The 16,780-nt window shown below is 33.3% G+C and overlaps 2 protein-coding genes across 2 annotated transcripts; one reads left to right on the top strand and one right to left on the bottom strand.

Annotated features, from left to right (window-relative positions):
• The first annotated feature begins 905 nt into the window (after positions 1 to 905).
• On the top strand, positions 906 to 2,379 carry LOC111308315 (LOB domain-containing protein 39-like). Its single transcript, XM_022906634.2, has 2 exons — positions 906 to 1,641; positions 1,729 to 2,379. The coding sequence occupies exons 1-2, from the start codon at positions 1,458 to 1,460 to the stop codon at positions 2,184 to 2,186; spliced, it is 642 nt and encodes a 213-aa protein (XP_022762369.2). The 5' UTR covers positions 906 to 1,457; the 3' UTR covers positions 2,187 to 2,379.
• Positions 2,380 to 4,877: 2,498 nt separating this feature from the next.
• LOC111309009 (QWRF motif-containing protein 2-like) lies at positions 4,878 to 12,907 on the bottom strand. Its single transcript, XM_089747193.1, has 6 exons — positions 10,786 to 12,907; positions 8,784 to 8,903; positions 7,873 to 7,989; positions 7,650 to 7,739; positions 5,388 to 5,495; positions 4,878 to 5,297 (listed from the first exon to the last, which is right to left on the bottom strand). The coding sequence occupies exons 1-6, from the start codon at positions 12,331 to 12,333 to the stop codon at positions 5,199 to 5,201; spliced, it is 2,082 nt and encodes a 693-aa protein (XP_089603319.1). The 5' UTR covers positions 12,334 to 12,907; the 3' UTR covers positions 4,878 to 5,198.
• Between the last annotated feature and the right edge of the window lie 3,873 nt (positions 12,908 to 16,780).

Below are 16,780 nucleotides of genomic sequence, written 5' to 3'. Positions count from 1 at the left end.
TAAATTATTTAAATTTAATTGAGATAAAATTTAAATTTGATTTAATTATTATTTAATCAAATTTAAATTTGAATAATTTTATTTATTGATAGAATTTAATTTAAGTAATTTTATATATGATTTGAATAATTTATAAGTTTAATCAAATTTTTATTTTTAATATATTTTTATTATTTTAATAAATAAAATATCTCGAATTTAAAATCAAATTTAAATATAAATAATTAAAAATTTATCAAATATAATAATTAAATTTATTTTTATATGTTAATTAAGTCTAATCTTATACGTTTGAATAATTTAATTTTTATTTTAAATTGAATTTAAATTAAAAAATTAAATTTAAATTAAATTAAATTAAATTAAATTTAAATTTAATATTATATCGATTCAAACTCAATTAATTATATCTTATTAATCACATTTATTGTTTTTTAAGTTTTTTTTTTTAACTCAATATTTGTCAATGAAGCCAAAGAAAAGTTAAAACCAATGGTCATGGCTTGGAATCCCATTCTCCACCAAAAAAATAAAATATAAAAAGAAGAAGAATAAACTTTCATTTTCAGCTTCTCACATTCACTACACGTTTCTTTTATATTAAAATGCTGTGCAGCAAAGTATCGGATAAAACTTCAACGTGTCCGCTTCATCGCTATCGTCATCCTCGTCCATCCTCTCACATCACCCCATTTTCTTCCTAGTTTCCGCACTTGCTTCTTGAACCTTATATTATCAGGTTTAAAGGTATCAACAAAACCTATCCAAATTGTGGTTTTTTTTTTAGTATCTCAAATTCACCCACGTCACACTTTCAATAAAACCAGTCAGTATAACCAAGTTTTCATTTTGGGATTTGTATGATTTGGGAGAAACAATGTCAATTTGACAACTAAATCAATTTTAAAATTTGCAGTTTCATTTTAATAGAATGGCAGCTGCACCGTTTGACTAAAAAGGCTTCAAATAAACTTGCAGATCAAACTTTAGATGAACAAATGCATTATCTTCTAGTCAAAATCCAATAGAAAGTTTATGGATTGTGACAAACAATCTCTAATGATTGAAAATGATCTTCGCCTTCACGTCCATGACTTGTAAAAGAAAAGAAAAGAATCCATGGTCATAGACATCCACGAAACAGAATCCAACGGCTATGCCTGCCTGCCTGCCTGCCTGCCTGCCTGGTACATCTCCAATCTCCCCATCTGCGGAGACCCGGAGCCGCTCCTCACTCATTTCTTTGGAACCCCAAAACCCACCACAAATCAGTTTGTCAAATTCCCCTTAACCACAGTTAACTCCACAAAATAAACCATGGTTACTTAACCCACATCCCAATTATCAATTATCACCCACATTTCTCCACATGCACTCTCTATATAAGTCTCTGTTTATCTATTCATTTTCTTAGCTTCCATTGTTCCCATTCTTCTTATGCTGAAAGATTCTTCACAATGAGTTGCAATGGCTGTAGAGTTCTCCGAAAAGGGTGCAGTGAAAATTGCATGCTTAGACAAAGCTTGCAATGTATAGACAATCCTCAAGCCCAAGCCCACGCCACCGTTTTCGTCGCCAGGTTCTTTGGCCGCGCTGGCCTTATGTCCTTCCTTTCTTCCGTGCCCCAGACTCAAAGACCTGGTAATTCTATGTTCTACTAGTTTTATATATATCCTTGAAATAATGAAAAGTCATTGGCTTTTTCTCTGTTTTCATATGGGTTTGCAGCTTTGTTTCAGTCACTTTTGTTTGAAGCCGTGGGGAGGATGGTGAACCCCGTGAGTGGAGCCGTTGGGTTGCTGTGGACACGCAACTGGAACGTCTGCCAGTCGGCGGTGCAGACGGTGCTTCAAGGAGGCACGTTGCACCCGCTGCCCGAATTTAGCGGTGGGGTTTCAGGGTCAGACTTTGAGGATGTTTCAGAAACGGTTGGTGGGGGGCAGTTTTTTGGGACAAAAGAGCATGATTTTGTGAAAATGAAGGATTTCGATGAAGTGATTAAATGTAAAGCTACTGATATTGATCTCTGCTTGATGATCGGTGATGATAGAACGGTGAAGAGGATGAGAGAAGCTACGCCGTCGTCGGAGGAGTCAGAAACGACAACGTTGGGAAGCCGTTCTCCTGGAGATGGCAGTAGTTCAAAGGGCGGCGGTGAACAAAAGCTTATGAGACTATTCATCTGAGAAAACTTTCAATCTTTTTTGGAACTTAGTAATTTTGATTTAAGTTACCATAAGATGTATGATCTTTTCCTTCATATTCGGCATGTTGAAGTTCCATGAAATTTTGTAGAATTTCGAATTACCCTTATTAAAAAAGGTTTATATTTATGAGTTATTGAATAAGAAGAACTGAAGAAGTCGTCTTTAATTCCCATTTTCATTTTCGTTTTCAAGTGAAATCATTTATGCTTGTACTTTAGACATGCATGAATGATTTTGTATAATTTTCACTTCCGAATTTATGTTTTCCTCAATCAATCATTGTTTTTAAATGAAAACGCCTCTTTCACCTAATTAGAAATTAAACTATTTTTTTATTTTTGAAATTGTCATATTAAGTTATAATAATTAAAATTAAAAATCTAATATTTGTCACCATGTTATGCAATTATTGACGAAATTAAACCATTTTGACATACATGACTACTTGAGAAATCAATTGTTGTGATTTATAGGATGGTTTTTTAATAGAAAAATCATGCTTGAAAGCATTGAATTTGCTCAAAATTGTTGAACACTGGCATTTATGACGTCAAGAAAAGAATATGGCATTGGAAACAAACTACTTCAATGTGAGACTGGCTTTTGGTTACTTTAAAGAGTCATTTTACAAGTGACTTATGCCAAAGAAAAAAAAAATCCATCAAAGAAATTATTTTTTTAGAAGAAACAACCTACTATCAAACCATTGGAAGCATGTCGGTGTATCAATATCAAATGGAACTGTGGTGGAAGGCACTGTCAGCCATGCATTTTTCTTCTTGCTTTTGGTCTCTTTGTGAAACCAATAGTTTTTAATTTTTAGGCTTGTGAAAGAAAACCCCTTGTCTTTTTCTTCTCAATTGTTTGGGATTGGGGTTTGGGGTCCATTCAATTGCATTTTGCAAATTGATTTTTTTATGTTTCCCGGCATCACCGCAGTCCATAAATCAAATAGTGGTCTCGTGGAAATCGAACCTTCTTCAAAGCCCGATAGGAATGGGAATGAATGGGGACACAAATGCACTACAGCTTTGCTGATAAATTACAATATATATATATATATATATTGAATTTATAAATTATTTTTAAAAAAATTTGCTGATAATGGGATTCAAGCTTTGCAATATCTTAGCCATTTACAATATAAAATCATGAAAAGGAATGTTACTAGTCTATTAAAAAAGAAAAGCAAAACCTTAGCAGGGTGTTTTTGCAGTGAAGAAGAGAATTACCTATTCAAAAAGAGTTTTAAAATCTTCAAATAAAAAACAAGAAAAGGAAGTTGGAAAGAACAAAACAAAATAATTATTTTTTTGATAAAAAAATTTATATAGGCAATGATATAGTATTTCATTTTATTATTAAAGCATACCGCAAATATCACTTATATTAAATTTATAAAAATCGTTAGTTATGAAAATCATTTGATTTTTATCAACTCAATTGATGCATGTAAATTTATTTTTCTTGCTTTGTTGAATAAAGAATCAATAATTTTAATTTTTTGGCATCGGGAAAAAAAATCAAAGTAAAATAAGAAAGAGACGAAGGAAGTTAAGAAGTCACGATCAAAGCCGGCTTTAAATTGTAGCACGTGATGACAATGCGAAGAAAGGAAAGTCTAAGGCGCAGGCACAGTAAGGGAGGTGGAGGTCAAAAAGAAAAAGAGTAACCGGCGGAGGCAAGGCAGCCCATGTTAGTGGTGGGCGTAGGGGTTTTGAGCTCCCCACTCGCCGGAACTGAAACGTGAGTTGTCGATGACTACTTTGGTTGTTTGCTCAAATATTGCTGTAATTTCTCCTTTTTCTCTTCATCCATAGTTTTCCTTTTCTTTTTCTTCTTCTCCGATCTCACTTTGACAGCTACTTAAATACTAAAAATTTTACCTAAATTTCATTAGATACTAGAGTTACTATAATTTATCATTTAAAGAAATAGATTTCTCAAACATTGATGAACGATGACCGTTGCTTCCAATATTGGAAAAGGAAGATTATGAAAGATGAATTGCTTACATATTAAATGGAATTCAGAATAAATTCAAATAATTCACTCACTTTTATTAAAAAAAAATTAAATACAATTCACTCAAGATAAATTTTTGAAAAGTTGAGCTTCATCTTGTAATTCTCCTTTACTTATTTTCTAAGCTTCCACCGCTTTTGTCAATAAAACCAATCCCATTTTCACTGGAACACATGATCCTAGTTTTATCATACCATTGAAATTTGCAACTGAAACAGAATTTGACCCTCCAAGCTACCGAGTATGTTGGGAACATTGAATGTAGGCAGAAAATCATGAATACTATTTTGTCAGCTCCTTCACCAGGTCCCTCCTGACTCTGCCTCGTGTTTCATGACTCATGTGTTTGGTTTTGAGCCTTGTACGTTGATCATATCCATCCATGTCAGATGCAGAAATCCTCATTACCCGTCTCACCCTATTTAGAGAAGCTCTGACAAAGAAATTTCAGCAGATCGCTGTTCGATCAAGGTGGTTTATTCAATTCGGGCAAGAAAGCAGAATTCAATTTCCTGCACCAATCTTGCTTATAATTACACAAAATCAAAGTGGATGCACTTCATTGAATTTGGAGAAAATGGAAATGGGGACTGTCTTTTGATTGAACAAGCATCAACAAGATCATACTTAGATGATTAATCAAAGTAGACAAAGAAATACATGGTAATTAGTTATCGGGTGAACTTTACATATTTACATAGACAAGGCTTTCTTTTACCTAAAAAAAAAAGAAAAAAATAAGAGAGTTCTTGTATACAGAAGTCAGTTGAGAGGATATGCCACTTTCCCTAAATTAAAAAAAAAAAAAATTACATGCGTGATCATTGAAGACAACTGGTTCCAAAACTGCTAAAATGAGAAGCCAAGCCTAGCTATATTCAATCCACTCTTATTTTGTCCAGTGCCGCCTCCACCCATTGAAAAAACATGAGCTTGGGTGTGTAATGTTGTTAGCATTTAGAGTGATTAGTCAAATAAGATCAGTTCTACACGTGTTGTCCGGCTGCTGGTAGTGGGTACACGATTTAGTTGTATTATATGTGTCCTCAAGCTACAGTCCTTAACCTATTGAAAAGAACCGTCCTTAAACAATGAGCCGCATGAGCAGATGAGGCGGAGAATAGCTTGGAATATAAAACAAAATGCTACGTTTACCTGAATGGCAGCTAACATGGACAAAAAATCTTTACATTGTTCAAGCAAAACCCTTTCCTTTGCAGTCACACTCACAAGTTCATCCACTAAACAGTTCATTTCCTCCACCTACAAAGGACAAATGGTATTAGCTAATTAGGTAGATTTGCTCCTTTCGAAGAGCAAGCTCAGGTGAAGCATAAATAAACAGGCTCAAACAAACTACGAGATTTCCTTCTTTCATCCCTTTTCAAGGAGTGAAGGCTTCATTAAAACTTTATCCCTTTTGTTGTCAGAGTACATTTCAATAGCATTAAGTTAGTATGTGTTCCATCAAGGTGTAACACTAACATTACAAACCTAGAAAATGACATTTGCAGTTGCAAAACTAGATGCCCCCACAGACAAAATTCATTGTAAATCCGGTGCCTTTTCAAGGATGAGGGACAAGAGTGCTGGAAAAGTTTGTATATTATCTTTTCTTTTAATGGAAAATTTCTAAATATCTACAGGGATGAGTGATTGATCAATTCGGTTCGAAAAAATCAATAATTGAATTAATCAACTTTCATTCAACAAATAACTGAATCAACATAAAATTTTTAAATAACCGATCATAACCGAACTAACTAAAATTGGTTCAGTTAAAAAACTGAACATTTTATCATTTTTTTTTATTATAAACAATTATTTAGTTATAAATTCAATTTAATAAAACTTAAATTTAAGTATCATTCAAACGAAATCACTAAAGAATTTAATAATTTTAATAACATTTTACAAGAAAAAGATAAATAAAAATACTCATCTCAACTTTTTTCTTATTATTAAAAAGTCAATTAATCCGATCAGTTTGGTTATTAGTTTTAAGAACTGAAAACCAAACAATTTAATCAATTTAATCGATCCAAAAAAACTGACTAAAACCAAAACCAAATAGACCAAATCAAATTGATCATTTTTCATCGGTTTTGGTTGGTTAAATTGGTTTGAACCAATTTCTGCTCACCCCTAATGAATATATAATAACAGTTCCTGTTGACAAAAATATCTCATCTGTTTTCTAAATGGTAAGAGCCAGGCACAGAATCCACTCAGCTGAAAGGGAGAAGGGATTATGCTATTAACTTTCTATTCTTTTTGGCATCACCTTTCAGTAAGCCGTTCTCTTTTCCATAGAGAAACGCCACTCAATTGGAGTATTGCATCACTGTTTTTAAGACCCACCGACAAATGGTAACAAATGTTTTCATTGCCTAGCTAGCCTCAAGACTCCTATTTGTGGTTGAGTGCTTTAATCATTAATTTTGGAGCATGCTCTTATCTATCTACAATTTCCTTTACTAGCCTAGGCACCAAAGTCAACAAACAATCCAAAAAGGCAAACACATAAGTACAACATAAAAGAGTTGTTGCAGTTCCAGTCTAACAGAACAAATTATGGTGAGATATAGCCCACTAAACCATAAAAGTATGCTTGGTAGGGTGAAAAAGTGGAACAATAGATTGGGGAGAGGGGTGAAAAAGCATAAAGAAATGAATTTTGAGCGTGCTTAGTAGGAAAGAGAAGAAAAAAAAATAGGAAAGATGATTATTTTCTACCCTTATTCACAAAAACAACTCATTCCAATTTGAAATGATAAGAGGAGAAAAAATTGGAGATGTGAGTCAATGGTGCATATTTACAAGATTATTCACCATTTTTTATATTTTATCTTACAAAGGGAATAATGGTAAAATAATATGACTTTCATTTTCTTTCATTTTTCAACTCTACCATGCAATGGATGGAATAAAAATTACATTTCCTTTGTAACTTTTCAATCTTTTCTACCAAGCATGCTATGGAAAGAAAAAATATGTTTTCTATCTTTTCACATTTCTCTCTTTCTAATTTTCCCTCTTTCCATTTTTCTATCCACTCTAACAAGCAAAACCTATGAGTTTTTAACTTTTAAATGCACTTTCCATTTCCTACAGCCATAATCAGTTTTTTATCTCATGTCAGAAACCAAGTGAAGGGCTTGTTATAGAGCTATGGTCAAGCCTTTACAAGTTACAACTGGCTTAATCAGAAGACAATATGTATTAAAGAAAACCAGCAAAACAAGAACCTGTTGATAGGCAACAATTAAGAACACAACTCAAGAACTTTCTTGTGTTAGTGGCATTTATCTATAAACTTCTTAAAAGTAGTAGAAAAACAAATAATTACCACAGGAAAGAATTTAATGAATTTTTTGCTAACAATAATGTCTACAAGATTTAATTAATGAATTTTACCTTTAATGATAATGAGCATATTGAGGATGCCATTGCCTGCATCACATCAACTGCTGAACTGACAGCATCCTTCAGATTTTGGACATCAGCCTATTATGAGAGAAAACAGAGAAAGGGAAGAGAAACAAGGGCAACATTTTAAACCACACTGATAGTCATGAGCTGAACCATTAATAGATTGTATATTGAAAAGCAGGGAAAACAGAAAAAGGAAGAAATTTACTATTGCTTTTCCAACAATTGGAAGACGGAGAGTACTGGCCTTTAAAGCTTCAGTTGCTCCTAGCAAAGAGCTAGAGTGGTCTCTGTCGAGGAGGGCCCATGCTTCCAAATGAGCTATCTACACTCACCAATTATAACAAATTTTAGTCATGAAGAAGAGAAATTCATGCTATAAAAGCCAGCATCTTGTAACTGAGAGGGGAAGGATTAGATCTATTCTAACAAGCACACAGTAAGAAGTGGAGAAAGGGCAACAAGAGAAACTGAGTAAAGGTCAAATTATCAAGTCATCAACAGCATTTTTCCTTCTGGGCTTGAAATATAATAGAACAAAACTATCTTTTCTTGACTTTCCTTGATTTCTTATTTGCTTGTTTTCTTCTTGTCTTCCTCTGACACGAGAAGGTGAACGAAATTCAAACACAAATCAATCACTGAACCATTCACTACTGCAGACAAGAATAACAAATCTAATTTTCCTTTTTCCATCTTTTAGGTGTCTTAATTAGGACAAAAATTCAGTACATACTCATGCCATGATGTACATGACTGGTGACTGCTTCTAAAGCATGTTTCCAAGGCCATGTAGCCCCCTTAGACCATTGCTGAAAACTAAAAAAATTCCTCATTATAACACCCAAGTCCCAATTTTGATAATTTCATCCTCATCAACAGTATTCCTAAAAATGTTGCCTTTTTTTACTCTCATCTATATGGATGTCAATTGAACCTGATGCAGCATGTGCTTTGCTCTGGACTATGAAAGTACGGATACATACATGAATTACATGTACGATGTGATAAATATGAAGAAGCTAAAAACATAATCAGATAGCTGAAGCAGTTGCACCTATGAAAATGTCTACAAGGATTTGATTCAACAATTTAGAAACGTGAAGTTTTGAATCTTACCTGTCCCTTCAGGATGGAAGTCAATTTCAATTTTTGCCTCAGCAATAGCAACTTGATTCTCTTAAGGGTGACAGAATGCCGCAGTTCTGATGTTGTTACCCAAGCATTCCACAGGTTTTTCTGGTATAAAATAAGGAACATTAGACATGAACATATCAGACTTATTAGAGAACATCATGTTAAATCTCAACTCACTGTTATTATTTTCTTAACCTAGTTCTTTTTTATATTAAACTGACAATTATACCAAACTGTTGATAAAAGAAAACTTAACCATCCCTGTTTATTATATAGCAAAACCCAGCAGCCCAAATTTCCCTTGCATGATTCTCATTACTAGAGAAGTATATCTTAAAGAATATTAGAACCAGAGCAATCTTTCTTGTTCTACCAGTTATTCTAATCTTTGAATATAATGCAGGAGCAAGTTCCTATTCTAAGCCCAATAATTTTATCTATACAAAAGACCAAACTTTTGTATCTGCCCTTGTGTTTTCCCTTCTTAAGTTTTGTATCTCTTGGGTTGCTTCCCTTAGGGTGGTGAACTTGTTTTGCTCTTTTCTTTATGGTGGTGAATTCTGTATCCCTAGAATTTAGAGTAATCTTTTCTTGTTTCTTTGGGGTGGTGGAACCTATATCCTCAAGGGAGTGAGATTATCCATTTGTTTATGAGTGTGATTAAGAGATTCATTTCACTTCACTCTCTTAATCCGGTATCAGAATCGGCCCTTTTAACTGATATGCAGTCAATATCATTCACTTCTCTCATGTCAAGAACAGAATAAGATCATCACTGAGCAGTTGATAATAGACACTGATGAAACTCAATCTATCATTTAAATAATTCCTCAGCAAGCTTATCTCTAATCTCTGCCTTTTTCCAATAAGTCCACTAAACCTTCCATTGTGCAAATTTACAACAGTAGAGAGAGATTGAAAAGCTCTTCACACATTCATACTTATGGCAAGAAGGATACACAAAATTAGCAACAATTCATCTACGTTAACATCACATATCAAATTCATCAGTCAAATACAGTATTTTACAATAATTACCATTCAACACTCACTCCATATTGACATCATATAACAACTCAAATCATCAGAATAGGCCGTTAGTTCCTTTAGATCATTAAACTTTTCCTTACCTCTAAGTTGAAAATGAACAAGGACCATAGGAATAGTGGTACAATGACAATAAGGACAAAGGTAAAACAGTTATTGGAATCCAAGTCACTGACTATGTAGCATCCATTGTTGATAAATGGCAACTGTCCAGAGCAAAGCTTCTCTTTCACAATGTGATAAAATGTCCGGACATCCAACCTAGCCGTAATAGTGAGGACTCAAAATTCTACTCAAGGAAGTTTAAGCGATTAAAGTTACTGATAAATACTCTAGTACGAGAATAGTAGAGGGGAAAAGAGGCTTAATAACATTCATTCGGTAGTATGTCTTTCGCAAACATTTTACATCATCCTGTGTTGATAAGTACTATGCCAAAGCTGACTAGAGTACTAGCTCTTATCTTTAGCAGGTAGCCTACTCACCAATCATTAATCTCATCAAGCATTTTACCATTCAAAAACATGACAATAAATTGCCTTAAGATCCTTCTGTCTCTAAATCTAATCTACTAGCATGTATAAAAGGACAAGAATATACTTTCTTACGAACTATGGGGAATTCCAGGTGGCAAGGATAACTAAATGAAATGCAACCTTCAGTACATAAATTCAGCAATTTAGCATATACACAAATTACATAATGCCATATTGCACAAGACCACATGATGTTCTCTATGAGATACCATCATGCCAAATGTAAGCTGCCACTTGCAATAGAGGTAATCTTTATCCTAAACTAGTTGGGTTCAGCTTGTTTGAAAAATTATTACTATGAAGTAAATTGAAGCATTCACGAAATATCTCAAACAAAAATCGCATAGACACATGCATTGAATGTATTGAGAAAAATGAGATGGACAGGACGATAACCATACCTCTGCACTCAGTTTCTGTACCATGAAAGTAGCATCTGCCCTTGCATTTACAAATCTCCATTGCAAGTAACGGTTATAAAGAAGCCTCAACATGTGTGCATCAACAATCCGATCCTCCCCCATCTTTCTTCTCTGAATATCAACAGAAAAGCTAAGAATTGAAGGGGAATTAACAGAATTACCAATCATCTTCCCACCAACTGCATTTCTCACCCGAGCAGGACTTAGCCCTCTCAATGGAGATGAAGCTGAAGATGTCCAAAGCTTACTAGGAGAAGCAGGTCTTGTACCTCCACTAATAGCAGACGCCATTGTCCGCGGAGAAGACACTGCACTATCACTAGAAAACCTTTTTGATTGACTGAACTTAGCTGGAGCACCAATTCTAGACCCAGGGCTTGTAGATAAAGGTGAACCCGGATCATGTAACCGCCTCAACCGGCTATTAGTTTCCTGCCAAAACCTTGCAGACACAACAATATTACGGGGTCCGCCCCTCCCTTTCGAAGTCCCATTTCCTCCACATTCTTGCATTCCAGAATTGGTGCTCCCAGAAGACACACTATCTGTATCAGACGCAGTGAGATCGAAAGAGACACAAGAAGCCTCATTTAGAGAATTAGCATCTCGGTTTTGCTTATTGGCTTCTTTTAACAACTCAGCAGCACTTCCGAAATCCAAACTCAACCTACTATTACCATCAAAAGAAACCCTGCTACTGCTCTCGTCAAGCATCATTGATTGTCGCAATGACTTAGCCAACATTGCACCAGATCCAAACATCTTCCCTTCACCACTATAATCCAAACTCCTAGACAACGGATTCGATCCCGGATTCCCTTGCCGGGTTCTCCCAGGCCAGCGGGGCTGATCCACCGCCTTCGAGTTCTCCCCATGATCTCTCACTGGAGTAGCTCTACGCCTTTCAGGAGTTGCTTTTCTAGTCAAAGTAGAACCCACTTGAGCCTTTATCTTACTAATCGGAAGCGAAAAGGCCTCACCTTGAAATGAAACGGACAAACTTCTCGTTGAAGTAAGCAACATCTTGGAAGCAGCTGACAATTCCGTGGCATTAACATTGTTTCCTTGTGACACTTGACCCCCGGGCCGCCTCCGGTCCACAGATTGAGACCGTTTAGGAAGCGAAGATAACACCGTTGAAGTCGGTGCTGAAGTAGAAGTAGCATTTTTTGAACGAGAAAGAAGCGGAGAAGGAGATCTCGTAGTCGTTTTGTTCCCCGTTGGAGTCGTATTAGTGGAACGAGAAATAAGAGGTGAAGGAAATCTAGTGGTTGTTTTGGCTGTCGCTTTTGTTGCTGCTGAAGAAGAAGAGGAAGAAGAAGTGGAAGAAGGAGAAGGAGACATATACCTGGAAGAAACTTGTCTACCTCTGGGTTTTCTTGTAACAGTGGAGCCATTGTCTTTAAGAGGAGACCTTTCGGTTGTTGTGCTTAGGTTTTCTTCTTGATGGGCATTTGTTTCTTGCTGTGGTTCTTGAACAGGGGGCTGTGAAGGAGTTGGTGGATGAAAAAATGCAGCCACCATCATCTGAGACTGCAAAGGAATCTACCTTCTCTTCTGCATTGCCTTGAAAGAAAATTCTTTTTTATTGTTTTTCATGGCTGAGAACCTCGAAGGAAACAAGATTTTAGATAATTTTGAGGATAATAGAAAACAACCCATAAAGGGTTACTTAAGGATTCTGCATTTTACTTCAACAGCACTGAAACCCACACAGCTTTTCTGGGTTTTCCGAGAGAGAAAAGAAAAGAGTTGGTAAGGTGAGATTCGGGAAAAGAGAGATATAAAGCGAAAGCAAAGAATAAGAAAGAGATTCAGCTGGGCTTCTGGGTTTGGGTTCTTGTGAATCTTTGGAAAGACGTTAGATTTATTAATTATGTAAATTTTTTTAGTTTTAATGAATTAATTACCAATTTCTTTGGACTTTAATCTTTATAATGAAACATTATGGTATAAATCATATAGAAATCCAAATGAGAAATGATAATAAAACAACTGGTTTCCTGCTTAATCAACTACTGATTAAGTTGAATCCCCAACTTTAACCCACATGATTTATCCAGAAGTGTTGAATTATTTATGCGATCCCTTCCTCAACCTCAATATAAAAAAAAAAAAGATAAATTATTCAATATATTGATAATAATTTTTTTTAATTTTACAAACGAAATTAATATAAATATAAATAAAATATGTGTTATTTTTAATTTTATATATTTAAAAAATTTAAGTTAAAACAAATAAAATATGTGTTATTATTTTAATTTTGTTTATAAAATTAAAAATTTTCATTGCAAATATATTAAATATTTTTTTATAAATTACTAATTAAATTTCTTTGCAAACTTGAGTATTTTAAAATTAAAATCATCAAAATTTAAACTTTAATCATTTAAAAAAAATAAACATTTTAAGATCACAAGGCTATTTGCTTGCGGTCTTTATATATTATAAATTAATTAATAACAATTATTAAGCCTTGTTCTTGGTTTAGTTGATTTTCCATGCTCTGTGCCTTTCTCAAAAATCATTTTCAGATCTATTTTAGGTTAACTGTCCCCCCCACTCTCTTATACTTTAAAAGTTGAAACTACTTTTATTTTATTTTATTTGGAAATTAAATGATATGGTGTATGGTCGATCAAGTGCGGCAAAGGTAGACTTACCAAATTAATTTATAAGTATTAAAAAAATCATTATTTTACCTTTACATTGATGAATAATCTGTTTATTCACATTTCATTTTTCATTTTTCTAATTAATTTGATTTTATTTTTTCTTGTACTAGGTCAATGTCGTAAATTTACCCACATTTTTATGTTGAAGTGAAAGAGAAGAACTTGGGGTACTAATACTTGTCTATAGCCTTGATTTTGGTGTGTATGCATTAATGCCCATAATTAAACAGTAGAGATGTACATAACTGTTTTATTGCTATTCCAAATCAACCAGTAACTGTCAAAATCAAAAGAGTAACAATGTAACAAGAAAATCTTATCTAAAATGCCAGCAGTTTTACCCTCAAAGATAACTTAAAAAAAAAAAAAGACAACATCAATTTTGACAAAAATGGGTACAAAATAACGGGATGGTCAATGTTTTGGGGTGTGTATGCTGGAAATTGTCTCGAGTAAACAAGACAGTTTGATTTAAGTAGTTTTAATCTCAAAGGATTATATTTATGTTTATGTTAATGTTTAAACTATTATATAAGAAGTGATTGTTAGGGATATAAATTACACTTAAAATTTATAAGAACATATCAAAAAATTTATACATATATGTTGGATATTATTTGAGTTTAAAAGTTTAAACTATTAGATTCTTGAATCTTTTATGCATATATAAGACATTTTATTCAAATTTTTTAATGATGTGAGATTTTTTATTCACATGTAAATCATATTTCAATAATTTTTTCTGTTCACTTGTGAGTTCTAATTAAGTTATATCCCGACTCCTTCATATGAGTAAGTCCTATTAACATCTCCTTTAGATCGGATAACCTTACATCTCTAATGCGCTTTTGGGTCAGGGGTCAAGCTATAACATTCAACCTTGCTACCTAGGTTGTCTGCTCTCTCAAGCTTACACTCCAAGTTGATTCAACATATCACCCACTTGGATGTTTCGCTTATGCATATTATCATAGATTCATTGCATCTAAATCGAACATTTTAATACCAATGTTCGAGCACATAGAGTTAATTAACTAGCCAATCTTCGATCTGTTAACAATTTCCCTCCAGCAACATTATTGGGACTCGAACCCATGACTTCTTGAACTTGTGACTTTTTCGCTTATGCATATTATTATAGATTCGTTACATCCAAATCGAACATTTTAATATCGGTGTTCAAGTACATAGAGTTGATCCAACTTTCGATCTATCAACAATCTCCCCAGGTAACATTACTAGGACTCGAACCTATGATTTCTTGAACTCGTGATTTTTTTTACTCTGATATCATTTGTTGAAGAAATAAATCATACTTGAAGCTCATAAAAGCACATTAGAGTTTATACATACATGTTGGATATCACTTGAACTTAAAAGTTTAAGCTATTAGATTCATTGATCTTTTATGTATATATAAAATATCTCATTCATATTTTTTAATAATATAAAATTTTTTATTTATATGTGAATCATATATTAACAGTGATACCTATTAAGACAAAAAAAAAAATAGTAATCGTACTTACTAGTAACAAATAAAAGAGCTAATAAAACAAAGTTAAAACAAACAACTTGTCAATGATGAATCATTCATTCTTTTACTGCTTCGTGTATAAATCTCTTAGGAGAATTCAGTCATAAGAGAAAAAAAAAAAAAATTTTGTATTTTTTTATGTTTATATGATCTTTCGAAAATTGATTTTTGTGTTCTTTTTAATATAAAAAATTAAGTACTTTTCAATCACAAAAAATGTCCTACTGCTTCAATTAGAAGCATACATCAGATTGTACATCTATATCACTGCTATTTTTAAAGTTCTTTTCATCCGTTTAATAAAAACTTTATGGCTATGATTATGACCCTTTACTATAATCACAATCTCTAGATCTATATCACTTTTTTAATTTTCATAAACCGAATTAATTATGTATTAGCAAAGGTATGAAAAGAAAATTTTCGTCAATAATATAATTTGTTGGTAAAATATTAAATTTTATTTTTAACAATTCGGTCCAATATCTTAAGAAGATTAGCTTGACTTACAAATTGTGGGGTAAGGTAAGACAAATAGCAACATCTCTACCGACAAATGCCATACAATCTTTGCCTTAATGTTATAATAATTAGATTAAATTTAGATTTGTAAGAGAGGGTGCCTTACGCAGGGGAGCTACATGAATGAGCTAACCCCATGAAAAGAGCTTCCAAGCAGTCGAGAGGTTGATGGCATCAAATGAAAAAAATGCAACAAAAAGAAAATTTATTAAGAAAAGAGAAGACAAAAGAATGCCTTGTGATTATTGCAAGCAAAGCTATAAACCAATTTGTTAATTGGTTTAATATAAGATGCAATGTCTCTTTTGATCTCTCTCAATCTCTATATCCCTTGCTTTCAACGCTTTGTTTTTTTTTTCTTCCCCGGCCTTTTTCCAAAGTTTCTAATATATTAACTTTCCCTTTTTGTCTCTGCCAATTCTCAGCAAAGCCAAAATTCAGTTGCTAGTTTGTTTAATGTAAAACCTTGCTGAGAAAGTGAAAACAATGATATTAGTCAAATGTAAGAAGTGATTGGAGAGGTGGTGGGTCGTATATCTTGGTCGTTGTACACTTCTAATCATACGAAAATGACCCAAAGCAAATTTATTAATCGCCCCTTGCAGTTTTTCTTCTAATGGATTTTTTTCTTTTTTTTTTTTTACAATTTTATGAAAAGTATGTTATGAACCATGTGTCTAAAAACAAGATTTTGTTTCAATCATACAATTTTTCTCTTTGGTGTTGAATTTGGTTGCAAGGCTTACATCAATGCCCTCTTGTGTTTGTTCTATATTTAACTTTCTGTTACTTTTTTCCCTTAGATTCTGCAGATTAAATAGTGTTTTTGAATTACCATATCAACTACTTCAATTAAGATAATAATAGAGAATATATAGTATGCATATCCAGCAACCAAGCTTTTTTCATAGTAATCCTTAATGAAAGTAAGTTATCTGATATATTTGTCATTCTTTGCATTTTTTTTAACTATCTGGTGAGTTTAGATGGTAAAAATTTATTTCCAATGATGACAGGGTAAACTGAAAGAGCACAAGTAGGTAGAAGAAGAAGCACCAAATCTGAAATTCACAGCAATCTGGCCTGCTTTTGGTTGTCTTTATTTGGACTTTTGCAGTTCATGCACTTTTACAGATTAAGTTTCCAAATTTAACCAATGAAGAACAAGAAAGGGAGGCTCCAACTAGACAGAAAAATGACAAACAAGGCCGCATAAGTGAAGTAGTAGTAAATATGG

The sequence above is a fragment of the Durio zibethinus genome, chromosome 2, assembly GCF_047325235.1.
Source record: "Durio zibethinus cultivar Kanyao isolate XHJ-2024 chromosome 2, ASM4732523v1, whole genome shotgun sequence".
NCBI lineage: Eukaryota > Viridiplantae > Streptophyta > Magnoliopsida > Malvales > Malvaceae > Durio > Durio zibethinus.
This window is presented reverse-complemented; position numbering and strand designations above follow the sequence as displayed.

Coding starts and splice junctions, on each gene's coding strand:
- LOC111309009 (XM_089747193.1), bottom strand. CDS start 12,333: ATGATGGTGGCTGCATTTTTTCATCCACCAACTCCTTCACAGCCCCCT. Junction 7,990..8,783: donor CTTCCATCCTGAAGGGACAG/GTAAGATTCAAA, acceptor TGGTGAGTGTAG/ATAGCTCATTTGGAAGCATG. Junction 7,740..7,872: donor CAATTGTTGGAAAAGCAATA/GTAAATTTCTTC, acceptor CTCTCATAATAG/GCTGATGTCCAAAATCTGAA.
- LOC111308315 (XM_022906634.2), top strand. CDS start 1,458: ATGAGTTGCAATGGCTGTAGAGTTCTCCGAAAAGGGTGCAGTGAAAAT. Junction 1,642..1,728: donor GCCCCAGACTCAAAGACCTG/GTAATTCTATGT, acceptor ATGGGTTTGCAG/CTTTGTTTCAGTCACTTTTG.